The 21,981-nt window shown below is 35.0% G+C and overlaps 1 protein-coding gene across 3 annotated transcripts; it reads left to right on the plus strand.

Moving 5' to 3' along the window:
• Positions 1–484: 484 nt before the first annotated feature.
• LOC120074466 (ELMO/CED-12 family protein) lies at positions 485–14,708 on the plus strand. Of its 3 annotated transcripts, none has more exons than XM_039027595.2 (10): positions 485–939; positions 1,226–1,395; positions 1,571–1,673; positions 2,953–3,062; positions 4,755–4,823; positions 12,602–12,717; positions 12,807–12,861; positions 13,421–13,541; positions 14,108–14,250; positions 14,345–14,708. In XM_039027595.2, exons 2-10 carry the CDS (start codon positions 1,255–1,257, stop codon positions 14,444–14,446), a joined length of 960 nt encoding a protein of 319 aa, XP_038883523.1. In that variant the 5' UTR covers positions 485–939; positions 1,226–1,254; the 3' UTR covers positions 14,447–14,708. The 3 variants fall into 3 exon arrangements, with proteins under 3 accessions (XP_038883523.1, XP_038883525.1, XP_038883526.1); XM_039027597.2 differs by having other exon boundaries at positions 658–939; positions 1,135–1,395; XM_039027598.2 differs by having other exon boundaries at positions 658–939; positions 1,230–1,395.
• The last annotated feature ends 7,273 nt before the right edge of the window (positions 14,709–21,981 follow it).

Raw genomic sequence — 21,981 nt, forward strand, 5'->3', positions numbered from 1 at the left:
ACACAGACTATAATAATCTGCATACCAAATGCAGACTATTATAATATAGATTAAAATAATTTGTACCCAAAATACAGACTATTATAACTCACAGACTATAATAAATACTGACTATTATAACCCACTCAACACCCCCAAACGCTCCCATACAGGGTTTCCAAAACTCTATAAATAGGGGGGATAATCCATATTTGAAGCATTTAAAAGTAAAAAAATTTAGAGAACTCAAGATTAAAAGACTTCGACAAATTGATCGTCTCTTTACCATCTATCCCTCAAGAGAAAGCTATCAAAGGATTATATATTAGAGACTGTAACACTACTATAAATCAATAAAATCAATTTCATTTCCACGAATTAAATTTCTTTATGAAATGTCGTGTGAACATTGCCATTTTATTGTTTATTTTTATGTTTTATGTTTTTGTTTTTTAAAAAAATCAATTCACCTTTATTATCAAGTCCATGAAAATATAAAAATATTGAAGAATATCTCATCCAAAAATTTAATACCATGATCCAAACGCAGCGTAAGACAAGCTGTAATTCAAAAACTCTCTAGGAAAAAATAACTAAAGTCAATGGATAAAGTCAAAACATCCCCCTATTACAAAGGCAAAACAAGTATAATTAATAAATAATAATTTCTGAAAAAGTAAATAAGAATAAGAAGAGTAATAAGAATAAAATAAACTTGCAAGCAGGAGAAGAGAAGAACAGTTTTCCTTCGAGGACAAGTTCGAGCGCGACTCGGATGCAATTATCCTGCGTTTATTTAATTCGAATTCAATTGACTTCGACTTCCATGTTAAGTAACGCAATTTGGAATAAATTGAGCTGTTTCAGAGGATTTCTTTGTGCGCAACATTCTTCGATTTATGTTTCTTCGAGGAAATTTTGATTGATTCGTTGATTTTCCCCTTCAATCCAAGTTTTCAGGTAATACTTTCTTTGTTTCTTTCCCTAATTTTGCAACTCCTTGATTTCTGTGTGAATTTTCCTCTGCTTAGCTCAACTTTCTGCGGTTTTCGATGTCGTTGAGCAGCTTTTGTTCCACTTTGTACCGCAGTTCTGTTCAATTGTTAACCAATTGTATGTTTTATTGATGAAATTTGTTGGTTCTTTCTGTACTAGACTTAGAATGCTACCTTGGTGCTTGATGATGGGTATTTGGGGGAGTTTTATAATTGTTTGATGAGGTACTGAAGGTGTTTTGGATTGATAGGCAGCAGGGTTGTTATAAGAAGTTATTTAATGACTTCAAGAACTTTGAGGAGGAGGCTGTATCATGGTGATGTTGATGGGAAAAGGAACGAAAAATATGATACTTCTGGCTTCGAAGCTTTGAGTGAGCCTCTGCTTGACAGCCATGAATATAGTGATAGAAGCTCAGAGGTTAGAGCTTAATCCATATTTTTTCGCCTCTTTACTCTTTTTTCCCCCTTTCGAATTATCCTTATTGTCTGCTTTATAATGTGTCCTGGGTGCTTATTATTTTGTGTTCTTTATCTGTATTTTTGTCTTTAGTAGTCTTTGGCAGTTGATTCCTTTGTTGTTTTTCTTATAAAAGGTACGCACGCTTGAAGAGATTTGGGATGATGAGAGGAAGAAGCAACAACTACACTGGACACTTCTGTTTTCTCAGTTGATTGCACAATGGGCTCAGTGGATAGGTACAGTTATTTTCTTAGAAAGGATTCTGTTGATACTAGATAGAGCATTCAGACTAGTATAACTAATTTAGAGTCACGAACTCATGGTATCTGATAGTTTGGCTGAAAACTTTGTAATGAACTAAAATGTATTTTTTTTTTTTTTTTTTTTTTTTTACTTTCATTTATTTTTATTGAATAGGAGGAAGAGAATTTATTCGCTTCAGTGGTTTTAAAAGTGTGTCTTTATTTTTAAACAATCTCTTAAAAATGCTCTTGTTTATTTAATTCTACATTATGTGATTATTCATGATGCTTTCTTTTTAAAAACACCAGATATATATTATAATTTATATGGTTAGACAATACTGCAACAAAATCCTTTCTAAGAATCCACTTAATGTTGGTGGTTAGACTTCAGATTCAAAGTTATCGTAATGGTTGTACTACTTTAATTCTGATGAGGACCAACACTGCAACAATTTTGTTCTTTGTTATTAGACCCTTCCTTTAGTCCTAGCAACTACTAGAATAAGGTTCTGTGTTTTATAGCCTTCTTCCTTCAGCAGGTAATGTTAGGTTTTACATAACTGTTTCAAGTGGGCTGTGAGCTAATTGTCTTTTTTAGTTAGGCATGAGAAGCTTTGAAAATACTTTTCTCTTAGTTTTGGAAAATGCTTGATAGTGAAATAGAGTAGGAAGCTTCAAGAGGTCTGGAAAATACTTCTACTGGTGTTGGGCTTTCCATTGACTTCCTATCTTAGTTGGTTAGTGGTCCAGGGTATTTCTTTCAGTAATGATGCAATGGAAGATTATAACTACTTTAAAAAAGAAAAAGAAAAAAAAAAGAAAAAAAGAAAGGAAACAGTAACGAGTAATGATTCATTGATATGATGAATGGGGTACAAAAAGTATCCTAAAAAAACCTCAATTGATTAGTAAGAGTGTTTAAGCTCTAATAACAGAAAGAAGGAGACAACTTGCTCCATGAGATAGCTAAAAGAGAATATCATCAGTAATTGACTACATTAAGAATGAAGTAATTGATCTTAATGGGTGGGTAGAGGTGCGATTGGAAGCAAGGGAGGACAAGGAGCTCAAAGGGAAATCTTTAATGTGGTCGCAAAGTATTGTCTCTACTGAGGAAGTTGTTTGGCCAACTAGGAGCTGTAATAGATAGAGAAACTAGTGAATGTCAATCAGTGTGGTGAGCTCAGAGAAATGATTGAGTATGGTGTGAAGTCTGATGCATGGTAGGCATGTCGATAACTGGTGACTAACACTGTCTTATTTTTTGTAGCAAACATTGTCTTTGGTTCTGGAGCACTCTTTGGTCGACTTTTGCCATTTTCTTTTACTACACACAATGGACAAAACCATGGGGTGGCTCCACCTCTTAGTCTTTTACAGGTAAATGAAGTTTTGATGCCTTATTCTCCTGAATTTTCATTGCAATTAAATCAGAGTAATTATGTTTTTAGAAGTTTATTAGCCAAGGTCTGAGTATGATTTAATAAAATGGCTATATTGGTGATAAGTCACCTTAATCCTCAGCCTGAAGATCCAAGCTTTTGTTGAAGCAAGAACCTTTAAATCTAAGAAACTAACACCTCCTTATACGAAATTTTGATCAACCCAAACAAAAAGGCTAGAATAGATTTTACCTCTTAGATCGAAGATCTTGAAGCGAGATTTGGAACCTTGTTCTATGTTGATTCACTCCACAATCAAGCTTGATCAAGACTTGATTGAATGACTTACATGCCATTCTATCCAAGAATTGCAAGAAAAACTTAGAAAATGCAAATATAGTTGCTGAATTCTAAGAAAAGGGTCTCAAACATGAGAATTATACTTCATTCATATTCAAAAAGTCATCTTTTTACAGGTGGCCTTCTATAGCCATTACATGAGGTAACTCCCAACTTTTCAAATGCCTAAAACTAGATACGAAAAGACATACCCATAACTACCATGTTTTGTAACTTCTAAATTTAATTGTTGACTTAAATTTAACACTTAAAAGCTAAAAATTAATTAAAGATAACTAAAGTTTAGTAATGGCAACTCAATGGTCATGATCCATATCAATTGGTTTTCTATGATGTCCTATTATTAATTGTAATAATGTTTCTTGTTCAAATTCAGTTTGTTCAGTTAATCAAGATCAATAAATGCAACAGTTCCCCTTTACAAATAAAACTTATAAATCAATTTCTAAATAAAATTTTACAACCTTGCTTGAACAGGATCTGTTCTATAGATTGTACATATGTGTCCTTGAATTCTAAAATTTCTAAATAAAGTTTTGATTGCCCTCACATTTGGGAACTGGAAGCCTATAAAAGAGAGAACTTTGATGTCTTATGGAATTGCCATTGGGGTGTATGGGTCTCTCATGAATTTGTGAGTGTGGGGCCCCAATTACGATGACCAAAAAGAAAAAGGAAAAAAAAAAAAAGAAAGAAAAAGAAAGGCACTCTTGCCTATTGAGTTATTATTGTTGATATGTGAGATTCTACAGATTGGAGATAAATTGGGAAAGGTTAAGTGGGCAGGGCTTTGTTGGTGATTACTTATTTGTTTTCCTTCCCCCTGCCCTTATTAGGCTAAATTTTATTTTGATAAGAAACACAATAAATTATATTGGAGATATATATTCGCCGAGTTAGCAATGAGATAAATGGTAGGGAAGGTATCCTTAAGTGGGATGAGGCCTGCTAGCAAAGCCCCTAAAATTTGATCATCGTTTCATCTGCAACTAATCTTTTTCAGTATTCTTGAGAAGGTGGCTGCCACATTTAGCAATTGAAGACCAACATCACCCAGCATTGGCCTTAGAAGTTGAAGTTCCCATAGCATTTGTCTAGTGGTTTTACCAAATCTAGATTGATTCCGGCCAAAACTAGTTTAATTTATTTTATTCCAAAAACTAACTTCCAACTAACAATAATATTTAACTAATTGAATCAACTCACTTACATTGGTTGTGCCAGTTTTTCATGTTTATTGGTTTGGATTTACACCCTTGGTCTTTTATATTGCCATTTTTTAAATGTGGAGTATCTGTAATCAAATGTAAAAATCTCCCATGTTTCATAGGAAGAAAGACTCAGGAATTTAAAGCAAAGGCTGGAAGTTCCCTTTGATGGCTCCCGTGTTGAGCACCAAGTGAGTCTTTCAACATTTTTATGGAATTTCAAGTTCTATCGATTTTGTCATATATGTGTTATTACCCTTGGTCTCTTTTGATGCCTTGAAATTTAAGTATTTCCTGCAAGCTAAAGTTATGCAATTCTTCTCATACTTCATAACAAAGTGAATCCTTGGTTGATAATTGAATGAACCAGCTGGGATATTTCCATTTCTTATGGTTCATGGATATGTGTTCAAGTTTACGTAGCTATGACTCTCGTGGAAAATGACTTTCATGTCTGTTCATCTTTATTGTGTCTTGTTCATATCAAGGTTTTCTGTCTGTGCTTGTCTGTTTATTGAAAGATGTTTGTGCTTGTATGTTTGTTTCTACATACCCGCCAAACTTTACTGTCTGGCAATATCCAAGTTAGTCTGATTTGCCAATAGGAATACTAACAAAACTATCCTTAACTTAGTTTAGAAGTAAAAACAACTTAATTATTAATCTAGATAAGTTTTATAAATTTTGTGATATATAGAAATATCCGTTGATATTGATATATCCTTCACAATATCCGTAAAATTGGAATTTCAATATTGATATCGACATCAATATTTTAACCCTTGCGCACAAAAAGTGTTAAACCTATCACCTCTCAAACTTCTTCACCCGATCTCTCCACCTCTTTATAAGTTATATTGTTCCTCACGAATTCTCAATCCAAATGCCCCACAAAATTGCAGAGAAGCTAGCCTGCCACAAAACTGTACCCCTCTCTGAATGGAGAATGCGAAAGTACCTCCTCCAGTTGAGCTATGCTTATCTCTATTCCAAACCCAAAGACTCCAAATTCTTTCAACGAACAGCTCCAGAGGTTTGTCCTCCAATGCCCTTTGGTTGCTTTTTCTTTTTGTGTCCTTTATATATTTTTTCAGTTTCCCTTAGGTTTCTTATCAAAATAATTATAAATTAAAAAGGAAAATTTTCACAAATAGAAAAATGTCAAACTATTTACAGAAATAGTAAAAGAAACACTGATAGACTTCTATCAGCCTCTATCAAAGAAAATTAAAATAGTGATAGAAACTGATAGACTTTTATCAACCTCTATAAAAAAGATTAAAATTTTGCTATTTTATGTGAATAGTTTCTCTTATTTTTCTATTTTTGAAAATCCCCTAAGTAAAAATGAAAATTACAAGGAAAGGAATTGATGGAGAGCAAGTGTGTATAGATAGACCAGTAATATGCAGAGTGGGGGATTCAAATCTTTGACCACTTGGACAAAGATACATGTTTTATGCCAGTTGAACTATGCTCATGTTAGCAAAATCTTTTATATTTGCTAAGCTGTAATGGAATTGGGTTTCCTTCTACTAAAGAAACTTGTCTTTCCTTGCGAACAAGAAAAGAAATTAGTATTCTTTTGATATTTTAGATGGTACGAGGGCAGATGGTCCTTTGTTCAAATTCATGTAATGTCATTATCATCTTCTCTCCAATTACTACTTCAACTTGTTTGGGCTTCCTATAAATTTCGATGAGCATCTTTTGGATTGATTGGTGATTTGACAAGACGCTAATGAGAGGAGGTGTAGAACGTAATTGGAGAGAGAATTTGTGTGATGAGGAGAATTTGTGTGAAGAGAGAAATTAGTGAGAGTGTGAAGAGAAGATAGTAGAGTAATTAATGAAGAGAATATAGTGGAGTAATTAGTGAAGTAAAGTGTTTTTCTACAAGAGATTAACGGTGAAGTGTTTATCAAAACTTTTGATATAGCACCTAACCTAACAGTTTGCTTTTTTGAAAAATAATTCTATCCATAGTTTTCTTCAAAATTGTAGCCAAACATAAGTATTCCGAATTGGGAGTGCATTTAAGCATTTACTGATGAAAATAATAACAGAGAAAAAACACAAAATTTACGTGAAAACCCTAGACCAGGGAGAAAAACCACGGTACAGATCTTTTCTTTTATTATTATAAACTAATGCACTGAATACATGAGAACAGGGTGAATAAATAGACTTGTAGAGAACCCTAGGGTTAGAAGCAATTACAAAAATACCCCTAGAGTAAAAACCTTAGTTTCAACACTCCCCTTTAAGTTGGTGCATAAATGTTGATAAGACCTAACTTGCTGAGACAATAGTCAAAATTTGGTCTAAGCAGCCCCTTGGTGAGAACATCTGCCACTTGTTGATTAGACGGAATATAGGAAATACAAATGCTTCCGTTATCCAGTCTTTCTTTAATGAAGTGTCGGTCGATCTCTACATGTTTGGTTTTGTCATGCTGAACTGGGTTGTTTGCAATGTTTATTGCAACTTTATTATCACAGAACAACTTCATTGGAAGCTCCCTGTCTTGATAAAGATCAGTCAACACCTTATTTAACCAGATTTCTTCACATATTCCCAAATTCATTGCCCTGTACTCAGCTTCAGCACTACTCCTCGCCACTACTCCCTGTTTCTTACTTCGCCAAGTGACAAGGTTACCCCAGACAAAGGTACAATATCCAGAAGTTGACTTTCTATCAATAACAGAGCCTGCCCAATCAGAATCTGTATAGGCTTCAATCGTTCTTTTCCCAAATTTTTTAAACATTAAGCCCTTACCGGGGGTTCCCTTCAAATATCGAAGGATACGCTCAACTGCATTTATATGTTTCTCATACGGAGCTTGCATAAACTGGCTCACAACGCTTACTGCATATGAAATATCTGGTCTGGTATGGGATAGGTAGATCAGCTTTCCAACCAACCTTTGGTACCTTTCCTTGCTCACAGGAACCCCATTGTTTGTAACACCAAGTTTTGCATTATACTCCATTGTCAACAGGTTTACAGCCAGTCATGCCTGTCTCTTTGAGTAAATCAAGTGTATATTTTCTTTGCGATACTGAAATACCTTCTCTTGATCGAGCTACCTCCATTCCCAGGAAGTATCTCAGCTTACCAAGGTCTTTAATTTCAAATTCTTTGGCCATTCTCATTTTAAGCCTCATAATTTCACTCTCATCATCACCGGACAAAACAATATCATCAACATACACTATGAGAACAGCAACCTTCCCGGAATCAGATCGTTTCGTAAATAGTGTATGATCTGAGTGCCCTTGGTTGTAACCTTGTGCTTTAACAAACGTAGTAAACTTATCGAACCAAGCCCTTGAGGATTGTTTCAGTCCATATAAGGATTTCTTCAGTCTGCAAACCTTGTGCTTGAACTGACTTTCAAATCTAGGAGGCGGGCTCATATAGATCTCCTCTTCAAGTTCACCATTAAGGAACGCATTTTTAACGTTCAATTGATACAGTGGCCAATCTTTGTTAACAACAATTGACAACAACACACGAATAGTATTGAGTTTAGCTACAGGAGAGAATGTTTCAGAATAATCAACTCCGTAAGTCTGGGTAAAACCTTTAGCAACAAGTCTGGCCTTATACTAATCAATCATCCCATCTGATTTGTATTTTACAGTGAAAACCCATTTGCAACCAACTGTCTTGTGTCCTTCTAGTAAAGGCACCTGTTCCCATGTGCCATTTTTCTCAAGCGCCCTAATTTCTTTCATAACAGCCGACTTCCATTCAGAGTTCTCCATGGCTTCACGGATATTGCTTGGAATTATTATGGTGTCCAAGCTAGTGGTAAATGCTTTAAACTCGGAAGACAAGTTATTATACGTCAAGTAGCTGTGCATAGAATACTTTGCACATGAGCGAGTAACTTTCCTTAGTGCTATCGAAAGGTCGAGAGAGGCATCACGATTTTCCACTTCTCTCGGTTTCTCAGCATGACTGGTCACCTGTAACTCGAGATTTTTAGTAATATCTTCCACTCCTTTGTCAACAACAGGACTTTTATCTTCCATTTCTTTGTCAACAACAGGGCTTTTCCCTTTATTATTCTCTCTTTCAGCTATTTCTTCATCTGTCACATATTCAGTATGGCCATTTCGACCTCGTTCATCTTTTTCGTTCCTGCACTTGTCAGACTCCATACATAAATCTACTTCATTAGTTTCAGGAATACACGTACCTGAACCAGATGCCGGTTCTGACTCCTATACTGGAGCCGACGGATTAACAGGTGGCAATTCTTCCTTTCGACGATTCTTCCTATAGTAGGTTATCCAAGGAAGCTGGTTGGTAGGGAGAACCAGGCAAGCTCTTTCAGAACTAGTGGAAGGGATCAGAGTGGAATCCCCTAAGGGAATAGCATAGGTGGACCAGTTAGACTCTTCACTTGGACTCTCCCCCTGAAGATGACTAACGGGAAAGAAAGGTTGGTCTTCAACAAAGGTAATATCCATAGAGAAAAAATATTTTCTAGAGGATGGATGATGGCATTTATATCCACGTTGATGAAGGGCCCAACAAAGACACATTTTTGAGCATGAGGGTGAAATTTTGTGCGATCTGGGCCATGAGAGTAGACAACCGAAGACACGGAGGGGTACATCGGAAATCAGACGAGTAGTCGGAAAGGATTCTTTGAAAAGGTCTAAGGGATTATGAAAGTCAAGGACACGAGACGGCATACGGTTGATGAGGTGAGCTGCTGTAAGAATGGCATCTCCCCATAGGTAGAATAGAAGAGTAGCAGACAACATTAAAGATCGGGCAACTTCCACCAGATGGCGATTTTTATGCTCGGCTACTCCATTTTGTTGAGGAGTATAAGCACACGACAATTCCCTTAGACACAAGAAAGTCATGAACAGAGGTATTAAAGAACTCTCGTCCATTATCACTCCTTAAAATCCCAATTTTGGCATGGAACTGGGTTTCAATCATAGTATAAAATTGTTTAAAGGTAGACGACACCTCTGACTTATCGGCTAATAAGAACACCCAAGTAAGACGTGTATGGTCGTCTATGAAGGTGACGACCCAACGTTTACCAGTAGAGGTAGTGGTTGGTGATGGTCCTCAGACATCACTATGAATAAGGGAGAAGGGACTAGATGGCTTATATGGTTGAGAACGAAACGAAATACGACTTTGTTTGGCACAAATGCAGACATCACAAGTTAAAGATGCTATATCAATATTGCGAAACAAATGTGGGAATAAATATTTCATATACTGAAAGTTTGGATGGCCTAAACGATAATGCCATAACATAAAGTCATTTTCAGAAGTAGAAAACTTTAAAGACATAAAACCAGCGGTGTGATCCTCCCTAGAAGAAGTCTCGTTAGAAAGAAAGTAGAGCCCCGTATCATGTCGGACAGTGCCAATCGTCATCCCCGACTTCTGATCCTGAAACACAACAGAGTCTGGTGAGAAAATAGCTTTACAGTTCAGATCTCTTGTAATTTTACTGACCGATAAAAGATTATATGATATTTGTGGCACATGAAGAGTATCACATAAAATAAAACCATTAAGAGGAAAAGTATTCCCTTTTCCTGCAACTGGGGCAAAAGACCCATCTGCAATTCTGATACGTTCATTCCCCGCACTTGGACACTAAGTAACAAATAATTCTGAAGAACTAGTGAGATGATCTGTGGCCTCTGAATCCACGATTCAGGATTTCTTGCCATTAATGCTAACAAGACCAAGAGCTGAGAATATACCTGATTGAGCAATGGCACTTACTCCGACGGCATTCACATTGGTCTTACTATGGGCTAATGACTGATGCTGTGAATTTTCAGTAACTGGATCACTTACAGAAGTACGTCCGGAGTTTGATCTGTCATGGGACTGTCGTTTCTTACTGTTCGGGGGCCTGCCGTGCATCTTCCAACATTGGTCCTTCGTATGCCACGGCTTCTTATAGTGTTCACAGACAGGTATAGGCTTTTTGTCACTGTCGGAATTGGACGCCTTTGAGACAAAGGCTGATGCATCAACAAAGGTTATCACTGGACTGTTCATAGCCTGTGATCGGTCTTCTTCTAGACGAATCTCGGAACACACCTCTCGGAGAGACGGAATAGGTCGTTGACCCAATAAGCAACTTCGAACACTATCATATTTTGGGTTTAATTTGGCCAAAAACACATAAACCCGATCTGCCTTTTCAAGCTTCAAATACTGTGCCCCATCCTGTGCGCAGTTCCAGATAATCTCCCGGCACAAATCCATTTCTTGCCAAAAAAACTAACAGCTTATTAAAGTAGGACGTAACAGTCATGTTTCCTTGCTTGCATTCATGGACTTGTTTATGTAAAGTGTACAACCAGGATGCGTTTTGTTGTTGTGAGTACAAGTCCCTGGTTGCCTCCCAGATATCTCTTGCAGTTGCTGCATATATAAGAGGCCGGCCAATCTGGGGCTCCATACTGTTGATAAGAGTAGACCGTAGCAAAGAGTCCTCCCCTTTCCAGATTCTTTCTTGAGGATCACCTAGGATGGGTTGCAGAATTTCTCTTGTCAGATATCCGAATTTGTGCCTACGTTCTAGAGCCATTCGAATTGACTGGGACCATGAGAAGTAGTTCTCCCCATTCAGTTTTTCTCCAACCAGAACTCCTGCAGAATTGCCCATTGAACCAGTTAAGTAATTTGTATTGGGCAAAATAGATAACGAGTTTACCGGATTCTCTGGACCAGTAGGCAGTTGGGAAGTTGTGCCAAGCATTGTATCTGAAATCTACTGATGCAAAGAGGCCAACCGATGTCTCACATCATCGGAGTAATGAACCGAACTACAACCGGCTGGAAACTGAGTCGCCATGGTTGCCGGCGGGGCACTGGTAGCCGGCTGAGATCGCCGGTAGATGAGAAGGTCCCGATCGGTTGTGCTGCTCAAGATGGTTGTCGGAAAATCTCTCATCCCTCTGGTCAAACGAACCAAGAACAGAATCGGAGAGATTTTGCTCTCTTTGCCGGACGGAATAACTCACTGGGCCTGTCGCGACTCCTTGGGTGTACACTGGCGGCGCGGTCGTATTTTTGAAGGAGGTAGAACATGAAACCCTAGGCGGCGCTGCTTCATCGATCTGAGATGGTTCGCCGATCTGAGATTTTCGAGGGTTAGAAACCCCATAATCGGCGACCGAAAACTCAGATAGCCGAGGAGCGGAAGTTCGTCGGTCGCCTGCATGTCGGAAACGCCTCTGTCCGTCGACGTTCTTGGGCTGTTCCTGATCGGCGACTGTGATCCTGTTGCAACTGGATGGTTTCCTGAAGAATTGGTTGCCTGCAATCGGACGGCGGAGATTAAGTTTGGTAGGGCAGCTTGAAAACACTCCTTAACCGCAACCCTAATAGTGGTTTGCATATCAAAACTTGAAGATCCACCAGCGGAAGGCGATTGTGGATGGTTTTCTTCCATAATGGCTAGGATACGTCCCTTTGCTCTGATACCATGATGAAAATAATAACAGAGAAAAAACACCAAATTTACGTGGAAACCCTAGACCAAGGAGAAAAACCACGGTACAGATCTTTTCTTTTATTATTATAAACTAATACACTGAATACATGAGAATAGGGTGAATAAATAGACTTGTAGAGAACCCTAGGGTTAGAGGCAATTACAAAAATATCCCTAGTGTAAAACCCTATTTTCAACATTTACAAATATTTCTGCCTAGTTGAAGAATTAAAGGTACTTCATAGCATACTCTTTGTTCTTTCTGGATGTTAGACTGACCGACTTGTGTAGATATCTCCTTGATTTGTATAACAAAGCTCCTCCTACCTTCAGTGTTCTACACAATTCAAATGGATGATTAGAAAAAATTAATAATAAAAAAATAAAAACCATATGTGGTGGCAGGAATTTGGTTTATTCACTACATTTTTTTTAATGGAAAATAAATGAATCCATGCATTGTAGGATGCTTTGAAAAGGTTATGGAGGTTGGCATATCCGGACAGGGAGCTTCCACCTCTCAAATCTGAGCTCTGGAAGGACATGGGTTGGCAAGGTACCGATCCTTCAACAGATTTTAGGTGAGCACAATCTTTGATCTTTCAAAGTGATGCTTTGTTTGTTTCATCTCTCTTCTGTTAATATTTAGTATTCTTCTATATTCTTGTAGAGGTGGTGGATTTGTTTCACTGGAAAACCTTATCTTCTTTGCCCAGACATATCCGGTTGGTTTCCTTTTCATATGTTGTAATATTTTCTCTTCATTGCTCGATAGCATTATATGATGATTTTTGTATCATTCTTGTTTTGACGCTCTATCCTTTCTCTTGTGTTCATATACCTGATTCTTTGATCATATATATAGAAATAAATGTAACCATCTAATGACATCCCTTACAGTTGTTGCATCATGAATCGCAAAATTAAATTTCTTCATTAGTGGTTATAAGCGATATGGAGAAACATTATGTTTTTTGGGAGTCATTTCAGTGAGGATTATGAAGCTTTGGGGTCAAAAAATTGTTAAAAGTGTACTATAGAACGTTCCTCCTATTGTGATCGACTGTTACTTCCACTTTGCTTAAATTATTGAGGACTTGCTGAATATGTACTGCTAGATATGTGAATTATATCTTGTTTTGCATGTGAGCATGCAAGTCGGTCCTGCTTTGCTAATCGTTCTAATTAGGTCTCCAAGTGATATTATCTCTTTTCTTTTGGCTAAATTGATAATATATCGTCTGTGATTAATCCATGTGAATGATCGGTTGGATTTCTGTACAGGAGTCATTCCGCAGATTGTTGTATAAGAAGGATGGTAAGCGAGCTGAGTGGGAATATCCGTTCGCTGTTGCTGGTATCAACATTTCGTTTATGTTGGTTCAAATGTTAGATCTCCAATCAGGTAAGATGGATGGTATTTCGTGAGGTTTCATGTTTCCTTTTAGGTTCCGATCTTGTTGACTTTTTGTAATTATTCTATAGGCATCATTTTACCTAGTTGGAACCCCCTTTCTTTAATGGGTATTTGTGGGTTTTTTTTGATATGTCCTTGTATTCTTTCATTTTTTTTTTCAATGGGAGTTGTTTCTATAAAAAGAAAACAAAAATGCATGGTGCTTGCATATGTGATCACTATATCACTCAAACATTCTTGAGAGAGAGACTAAGCCATTAACAAAAGATTGAAGTTATATATAAGGATACTCGTAAATAGAATACATCTGAAATATATTGAGATATAAAGATGAAACTACAAGATAATCCAAGTATAATTGTACAAAGGTACTTGGAACCTCCTCTTGAGTATGCTAACCCAAGCCCTAGATCACTCAACAATTGCCTCTCTTCCCTCACTCACCCTCCTATTTGTAACAAGATACACTAACTCCCATCTAATTACCCTTATGCCCCTTACTAATACCATAATAGTATCCCTAACTAGGTACCTTACATTATATTTTGTTGCAGGGAAGCCAAGTTCATCAGCAGGGATCCGTTTCCTAGAACTTTTAGAGAAAGACGAGATGGCATTTGATAACCTTTTCTGTGTAGCTTTCCAATTGATGGATGCTCAATGGCTCGCAAAACGTGCTTCCTATATGGATTTCAATGTAAATACTTTCTACAAATATCTTACCATTTGAGTCTAAACAATGTTGAAATGAAGATTCCTTATGATCTTGAGTTTGGTTTTTAACTTTTCAGGATGTTTTGAAGTCTACCAGAAGTCAGTTAGAACGTGAGCTTGAACTTGAAGATACCTCCAGTGTGAAAGAACTGCCAGCATACAATCTCTTGAGAAGATAATCATCTTTCTTCCATCATTAACTTCTTTATTCAGCTATAGTTCTCTCTGTCTGATCTTCCTTATCTTCCAGTTTCTATGTTGTTTTTCCAACAATTGCATTGTTATAAAATTTAAAAATGGAAAAGAAGGGAAAAGAAGAAAAGAAAAGGAAAAGACCACACATTTAATCATGAAAATAGAGTAAAATTGTTATGAATTTCCTCTCTGGTACCAATTCCAAAGCATTGTATCTCTAATGGAAGAAGAAGCTGTAAGCTATAACTGGATGCCTCTATCTCTATCTCTCCTGTCTATATATATTTCATATAGGGTGTGGTATGATGTTCGAAGATTTGACCTCTTATTCGGAGCAGATGTTTTAACATTTGAGCTATGTTCAGGTTAGTTTGTCTCTTATGAATATGTTTCTCTCGCCATAATTCGAAAATTAATTACATTATTACCAGGCCAATGGTTTTAATTAATGAATATGTGACATTCCTTTTAGAGTGAACGAATTGACATTTTTGGACTTTTTTGAGTTTTGATTTGGAAAATAGGACCCTTTTGAAAAAAAGCAAGTTTTTATGGACCCTCGCTTTTCATTAGCTATAGGAAAAGACCATTAAACCCTTTATTTTATTGTAAACTTTTCAAAACTTTTCCTTTTTTTTTTTCTTTTTCTTCCCTAAGTCCTCACATCCCTTTTAATTTTTATTCAATTTTTCATATCCTTTTAATTTTCATTCAATTTTTCTAAAACTTTTCAACCAGATTTCGTCAAGTTTCAAGTTTCTTAGATTGTATATCAACTCTCAACATTCTATCTGGAGGGGATCGGGGGGAGTACCTGGTTTTTGCCTTGGTACTTGCCCAGTCTGGGTATGGATCGAGTTTTTGGCTTGGTTCAAAACCCGCATAATGGTTGGATTGGGTGGGGCTGCCTTGGTCCTGTACTCGGCCGAGGTGGCCCACGTGGGGCTGATTAATCCAATACTCAGTCGAGGAGATACTGACTCTTAGGAATGGCAAAATTTCCCACGGGATCGGGTTCTTGCAGGTCCCCGACATGATCGGGATGAGGAATCCCCAGTTTGACAGGGTACGGGAGTCAAACTAGGGATTTAAATCGGGCCCCCGGTCGGGGACGGGAACGGGAAGGGGATCCTCACCTCGAACCTGATCCCAATCCTTGCCCCGATATTTTTAAATTGTTAATATTCTATATATATATATACTACTACTACTAATAATAAAATTGACTAAGTTACTGTTACTGATATTATTTTTAATAATAATAATAATAATAATAATAATTTATAAAATAAAAGGTGGAGATTTTTCCCTGCGGGACTTGAATCCCTGAACCCTCAATCCCGACTCTGACTCCCTAAAATGGGGATGGAGTAGGGATAGGGATTAAAAATCTCCACGAGAACGGGGATGGGGAGTGCATCTCGCCTCGTCCCAACCCTGTTGCCATCCCTACTGACTTTGGTCGGGTAAGGAAGACCTGAGTGAAAAATGGGAGTGAATTGAGATAATATAATGATAAATATTAACAATATATAATAATTATATTAAGGTAATATAATAAATGTGTAGCTGATGCAATTTTTAATATAAGATCTAGAATTTAAAATTTAGACTAGAATCTAGATTAATACCGAAGAGAAAATCCTATAATATAAGATTTATAATTTGGATTAAATTCATTATTTAATCTAATCTAATTTAAAAGTAGTTTTAACTACATGTGGAAAGTAGTTTCAATTAGATGTGAAAATCTTCTAAATAGAATGTCTAATTTTAAAAATAGTTTCAATTACACAAGAAAAATATGACATGAATTATGAAAAGTTAAGAATTTGAAAATTGAAAACCCAAAAATTAAAAAATGGATATTGAAATTAAAACATTTAATTGGTGGTTGATAGTAGGGTAAAAGTAATCAACCATGTTAATTTTTTTTTTTCTTTTTTTCCTTACATCACTTTAATCATCAATAGGTTCAGAAAAACCAGTTTGTTAAAAAATTATCTAATTTTCTAAAAAGAAAGTTAGAGGAGGTAAAAAAATGTCAATGTTCTCCCATGTTCTTAGTTTTCACCGATAGAAAGGGTGCTTTGAGTTTTTACCTAGCTTTTGGACAACAGTGAAACATTAATGGTAAATTGAACATATCAATTGTGAGTGGGAAGGAATGGATACATATACACACACGCATATATATATATCAGTTATTATTTTTAAATATGCAGGATCGAGGATGGGATGATTAATTGGAAAAAAATTTCCTTCATCATTGATTACGACCCCATCTTAAATGTGAATTTTTTACTCGGAATGTTTAGAAGTTAGGGATGCTATAGGACGATCTGAATTTAAATCGGATAGGACGATCTGAATTTAAATCGGTTCTATTTAGCTTACAGGTTGAAGTACAAAATACTTTTGAACTATAAGGGCTGTTTGGGGTCCAAGTTGAGAAGACATATCATGTGGGTGACTTAGATGTCACCGTTTGGGCCACCAACACCCCAATTACCCACATTTGATCCCCCACATCCCCACGTGCTAGGTTTTGTCCATCGATATTGCAACCCATCTTCCCACCCTCTGCCTAACATTTTGGTTCTCTCATTTCTCTCTCCTCAAACATTTTTCAACGTTGGTTCTTCCATGGAGAAGGTTTCCTTTCTCCAATTAGATGCATGATTAGTGGGTGTTTGATTTTGAGTTTAGTGGGGGAGGTCGTTCTCTTATTCTTAGATATGTTGATTCTTTCATTCTTTCTTTTTCTCACCCTTTGAAATCGCTTCAATTCCTCGTCGTTGGTTCTTCCATGTTTGAATTAGTTTCATACCTATCTTATAATTTCTTATGAAATTTATTCATATGAGACAGAGACAGAGACCGAGAAAGAGCGAGAGCGAGAAAGGGATAAAGGAAGAGACAGAGAGAGCGAGATAGAGACAGAGAGCGAGAAAGAGAGAATTGGGTCGAGGGAGAGCAAGAGAGACAGAAAGAAAGAGAGAGAGAGAAAGAGTGAGAAAGCGAAAAAGAGAGTGAAATTCCCAAAAATAAATTAATGGGAGGCTGGTTCCTTTTTCACCATTGTTCTCATTAAATTGATATAATGTTGAACTACTTCTATTACTTTTCATTATTACGGCGGGTGAACAACCACCCCATTTCTTTGATGTGAAGTTTGGAATGAATAATATAAAATTAAACTGTAAACCATATCTTTTGATTGGAAAGAATAAAAAAAAATGCAATCAATGTCTTATTCCAAATAGGATGGATACACTAATTGGATTATAAGATTAAAAAAGAAAAAAAAGTGTTCATACAGACAAATTATTGTACAAAAACTAAACCAAATAGTACTAACATAACAACTCTGCATACCTAAACACAGACATAACAACTTTGCACAACCAAACAGAGACATCAACTTTGCATACCTAAACACAGACTTCATTCTCCAGATATCAGAATTCCCCACATCCTATATCATCTCAGCGTCCCAAATAGCTCCTAAGTGTTTATATGTCATGATCAAAATTCAAAGAAAAAGTTGCACAATTCACATCTGAACTATGAGGTTTGGTCAATGTACCTTTTGGCTTTGATTCATTTTGGTCTCTCTAGGTTCATTTTAATCCTTTTACTTTCTATCTTTTATGTAACGAAAACACTCTTTAATGCATGTTTATAGTTATATTTTGAGAAATTTAATAAGTTTAATCTGTAATGTTAAAAGTTCGATTGAAAAAAAGAGATGAATGAAAATGTAAGGACCGAAAATAGTCACTTGTTAAAAGTGTGTATGGATCAAAATAATCATTTTGATTGTGCAGAGTGAAATGGATAAAAGTTGAAAATGCATTGATGAAAGTCACAAAAGTAATATTTAAACTTAAAATTAATCATCATTGATACATGATGCCATATGAATCGATCATTCATAAAATATTAATACTATTCTTAATAATCCGTCTCAAAAGATAACTATTATTCAAGTCATGTTCTTAGATGGGTATAAATACATATCTTTTTCTCGTCTCAATACTATGTTGCTCATACAATTGAATAAATTGAGCCTAACCGACAAAAAATGTACTCTCAACCAAAAAGATTAAATCTTCCCCTCCATTTTGAACTAAGACCAACAATATGAAAAGTGTGCCCCATTTGATTACTTTTGATATTGTTTACGTGTGTTCTGCACCTGTACTGACATTTGGGACTCACTTCCAAATCTATAATAAAAAAACATAAACGAATTGACAAGCAGAGGCAGCTCAATCTAATTGTGTCAGAAAATTACGTCATATCATTATCATTACCACTACGGTTACCACTATTGTTGCTATTCCAAAGGAAAAATTATGAATTTTGACATATTTACTGTTATCGTTATCATTACTATTACTATTTGACCCTTAGAGATAATGATAACGGTAATAGTAAATGTGACAAAATTCATAATTTTAAGTAAACTTAATCAAAAGCAGTCAAATTATATTTACGATTCTAACCTATTAGAATTAATCTATCAATGAAATTCTATTACGATCACACCAATTTTTATTACACATTAGTAAACGTGAATTGAAAGACTTAATACATTCATTTATGACCATTGTTTTGTGATTTTAATGTTAATAGTTAAGAAAGTTCATCACTAATTTCCTGATTTAGTTAACTTCTTGTGGTTAAGACTAGCATGATACTATAATGGAAAGTTTGAGATCTTAAACATGTATTTTATGGTATTCTACTTGTTATTTCTTACTAACTATAAGAGCTCTTTTGACTAATTCAAAGATTAAAAGATTCGTTGATAACCAACATGTTAATATATCTATAAGTGGAGGACTCGACATCAATATTGAGGGATCGCTTGTTTCGTAGGAATCCAAGATTTTCATAAAGTTGACATCTAGATTATCATGTTTGTTTTGTGATAATGTAAGATCCCCAAACACTAGAATATTTTCAAACATCTTAAGATGCCCTTATGACGGGTATCGATCTTAGGAGTTTTGGATGCCTTCTTGAAACATGAGTTTTTCTAGACTCTCATGATGAGGGCATCCCTTTTTTACTTGTTTTCCATTCTTTTTTTCTTTTATATATGTGTGTATATTACTCTTATTTATTTGCATTTTATAATTAAAATAAATACTTTCAACCGTATATATCACTATTTTTTGTTATATTGTAGTTTTTAAAATTTTTAAAAATATATTCAAATTCAAATTTAATATATATTATCTTCTTGAGAAAAAAATATTAAAAATGTAAAATATATTAATTTTAAAATAAAATTCAAATTAATAAACCATATATGTTATATAAACTAAAATTATATTAAATTAATAAAAAAATATTTTAAATGAAAAAACTATTGAAAGTATTTACAAATTATAACAAAATATCATAATCTATCTACGATAGACTATGATAGACTATTATCTGTGTCTATTTGTGTCATGATAGACACAAGTAGTAGTCTATCGTGGTCTATCGCGATAGACAATGAAGTTTTGCTATATTTGTAAATATTTTGGTTCATTTTTCTATATTTGAAAATAGTCATTAATTGATTATAAATTAATTAATAATCATTAGGTTATTCTTGTAACATTATGTGAATTTAAGACATTTCCAAGTAGAAATACTACGAAACAAACACATTTATCTTAATATTTTCAGATATCTATAAAAATATTTTTACGAAATAAACATGACTATTGTCAGACATATGTAATTTCGAACATTTATTACTTCGAGCATCTAAAGATTTCGGTTATTTATATTTAAAAAAAACAGCCTCTGGAGTTAATTGCTAGCTCTAATATCTTTTATAAATCCTATAAAACATAACACACAGATAAATGTGTGACAGTGGTGGATCCAAATTTTTTATTTAAGGGACTTGTTTAAAGCTTCATAAAAGTATTAAAATTAATAAAAAAAATTAATCACAAATTCAATTCTTGAACTCTCAGTTTTACATCTTATGCATCATGAACTTTTAAAATGCCTTAATAAGTCTCTAAACTTTCAATTTCACATCTCATACATTCTTGATATATATGATTCTTTTAATTAATTGATCTATTAGATCATGGGGGAAAATGACATATATAGAACGGAATACACTAACAAACTGATTACACCTTAACTCAAAACCTTTTGAGACTCAAAATATAGTCGAGACACGCTTCTAATAACCATTGTCCTGAAGACAATTATTTGCTTTGCATGGATTGCAAGTAGACTGTAGCGATCGTCTCAACAGGATATAACGACTAACTCTGATAAAACTGCAACCTCAACTACTTTGATTTGACAGAACTCTTGGATACTTGCTCTCAACTCAACTCAAGAACAAAATAGAGAAAGAAAAAATGAGAGAACTCATCACTTTGGAATGGGATACTACAAATGTATAACCAAATTGCTACTTATAGACTAGCAACTTGGTAAAACTCCAAATTACAAAATAAAATCAAATAAATATAAAAATAGAAATTTTTTTCAAATTTAACTCAATTGAGTTGTTACTCGACAAAATCAAACATAACTCATTCAAATTGAAAAAAACTACAAATTTAACTTTTATTCATATTAAATTTGTACATGAAACATCATTTTAATTGGAAGTTTCAATTTAATTTGAAAGTTTCTAAACAATGAATCTAGCTACACAATTTAATCCATTTTTTATGTTTCAAATATTCATCATACTTTCACTTTCTTTCACTATGTATATCCAACAATCCCCCACATGAAAGAAAGTGAGAAAAATCAAACAAAACCGTTGAGAGCAAATAGACAAGCTATGTATTAGAAGAGGTGTCTTCTAGACTTGAACCTTCCTTAGTGAATATCCATCGAATTTATCGAAAAGTGAAACTAAGCTCAAGAACTATCCTTCTCATTGGTGAATTGAGACAATAGATATCCCACATAGCTCGTCTTGTATCTTTGAGTTTTATATATTTATGTCTATTTTGGTCTTGGACAAAATCTTGAATTCATGGGAGCTTTAGAGAACATAAGCCATTGAAAAATTCTCATAGAAGCGACCCCAATTCTACTCTCATATAGGTAATATTGATTAAGAGCATCCTGTTACTATTCCTCTCGTAAAACAAGATCAATATAACCTTAGAACTCGTGCTTTCAAGATATCTGTGTTCCGATGAATGTCAAAGCATGAGTCGTATGAATATTTCATCAATTTTATTGATGATTATTAAAGGTATGGCTATGTTTACTTAATGCATCACAAGTCCGAAACCTTTGAAAAGTTAAAGGAGTATAAGGCAGAGGTTGAGAACCTATTAGGTAAAACAATCAAAATACTTCGATCAGATCGAGATGAAGAGTATATGGACTTGAGATTTCAAGACTATTTGATAGAACATGGAATTCAGTCTCAGCTCTCAGAACCCAGTATGTCTTAGCAGAATGATATATCAAAAAGGAGAAATAGAATATTATTGGACGTGGTTTGTTCAATGATGAGCAATTG

The sequence above is a fragment of the Benincasa hispida genome, chromosome 3, assembly GCF_027475165.1.
Source record: "Benincasa hispida cultivar pf3 chromosome 3, pf3_genome.v1.1, whole genome shotgun sequence".
Taxonomy (NCBI): domain Eukaryota; kingdom Viridiplantae; phylum Streptophyta; class Magnoliopsida; order Cucurbitales; family Cucurbitaceae; genus Benincasa; species Benincasa hispida.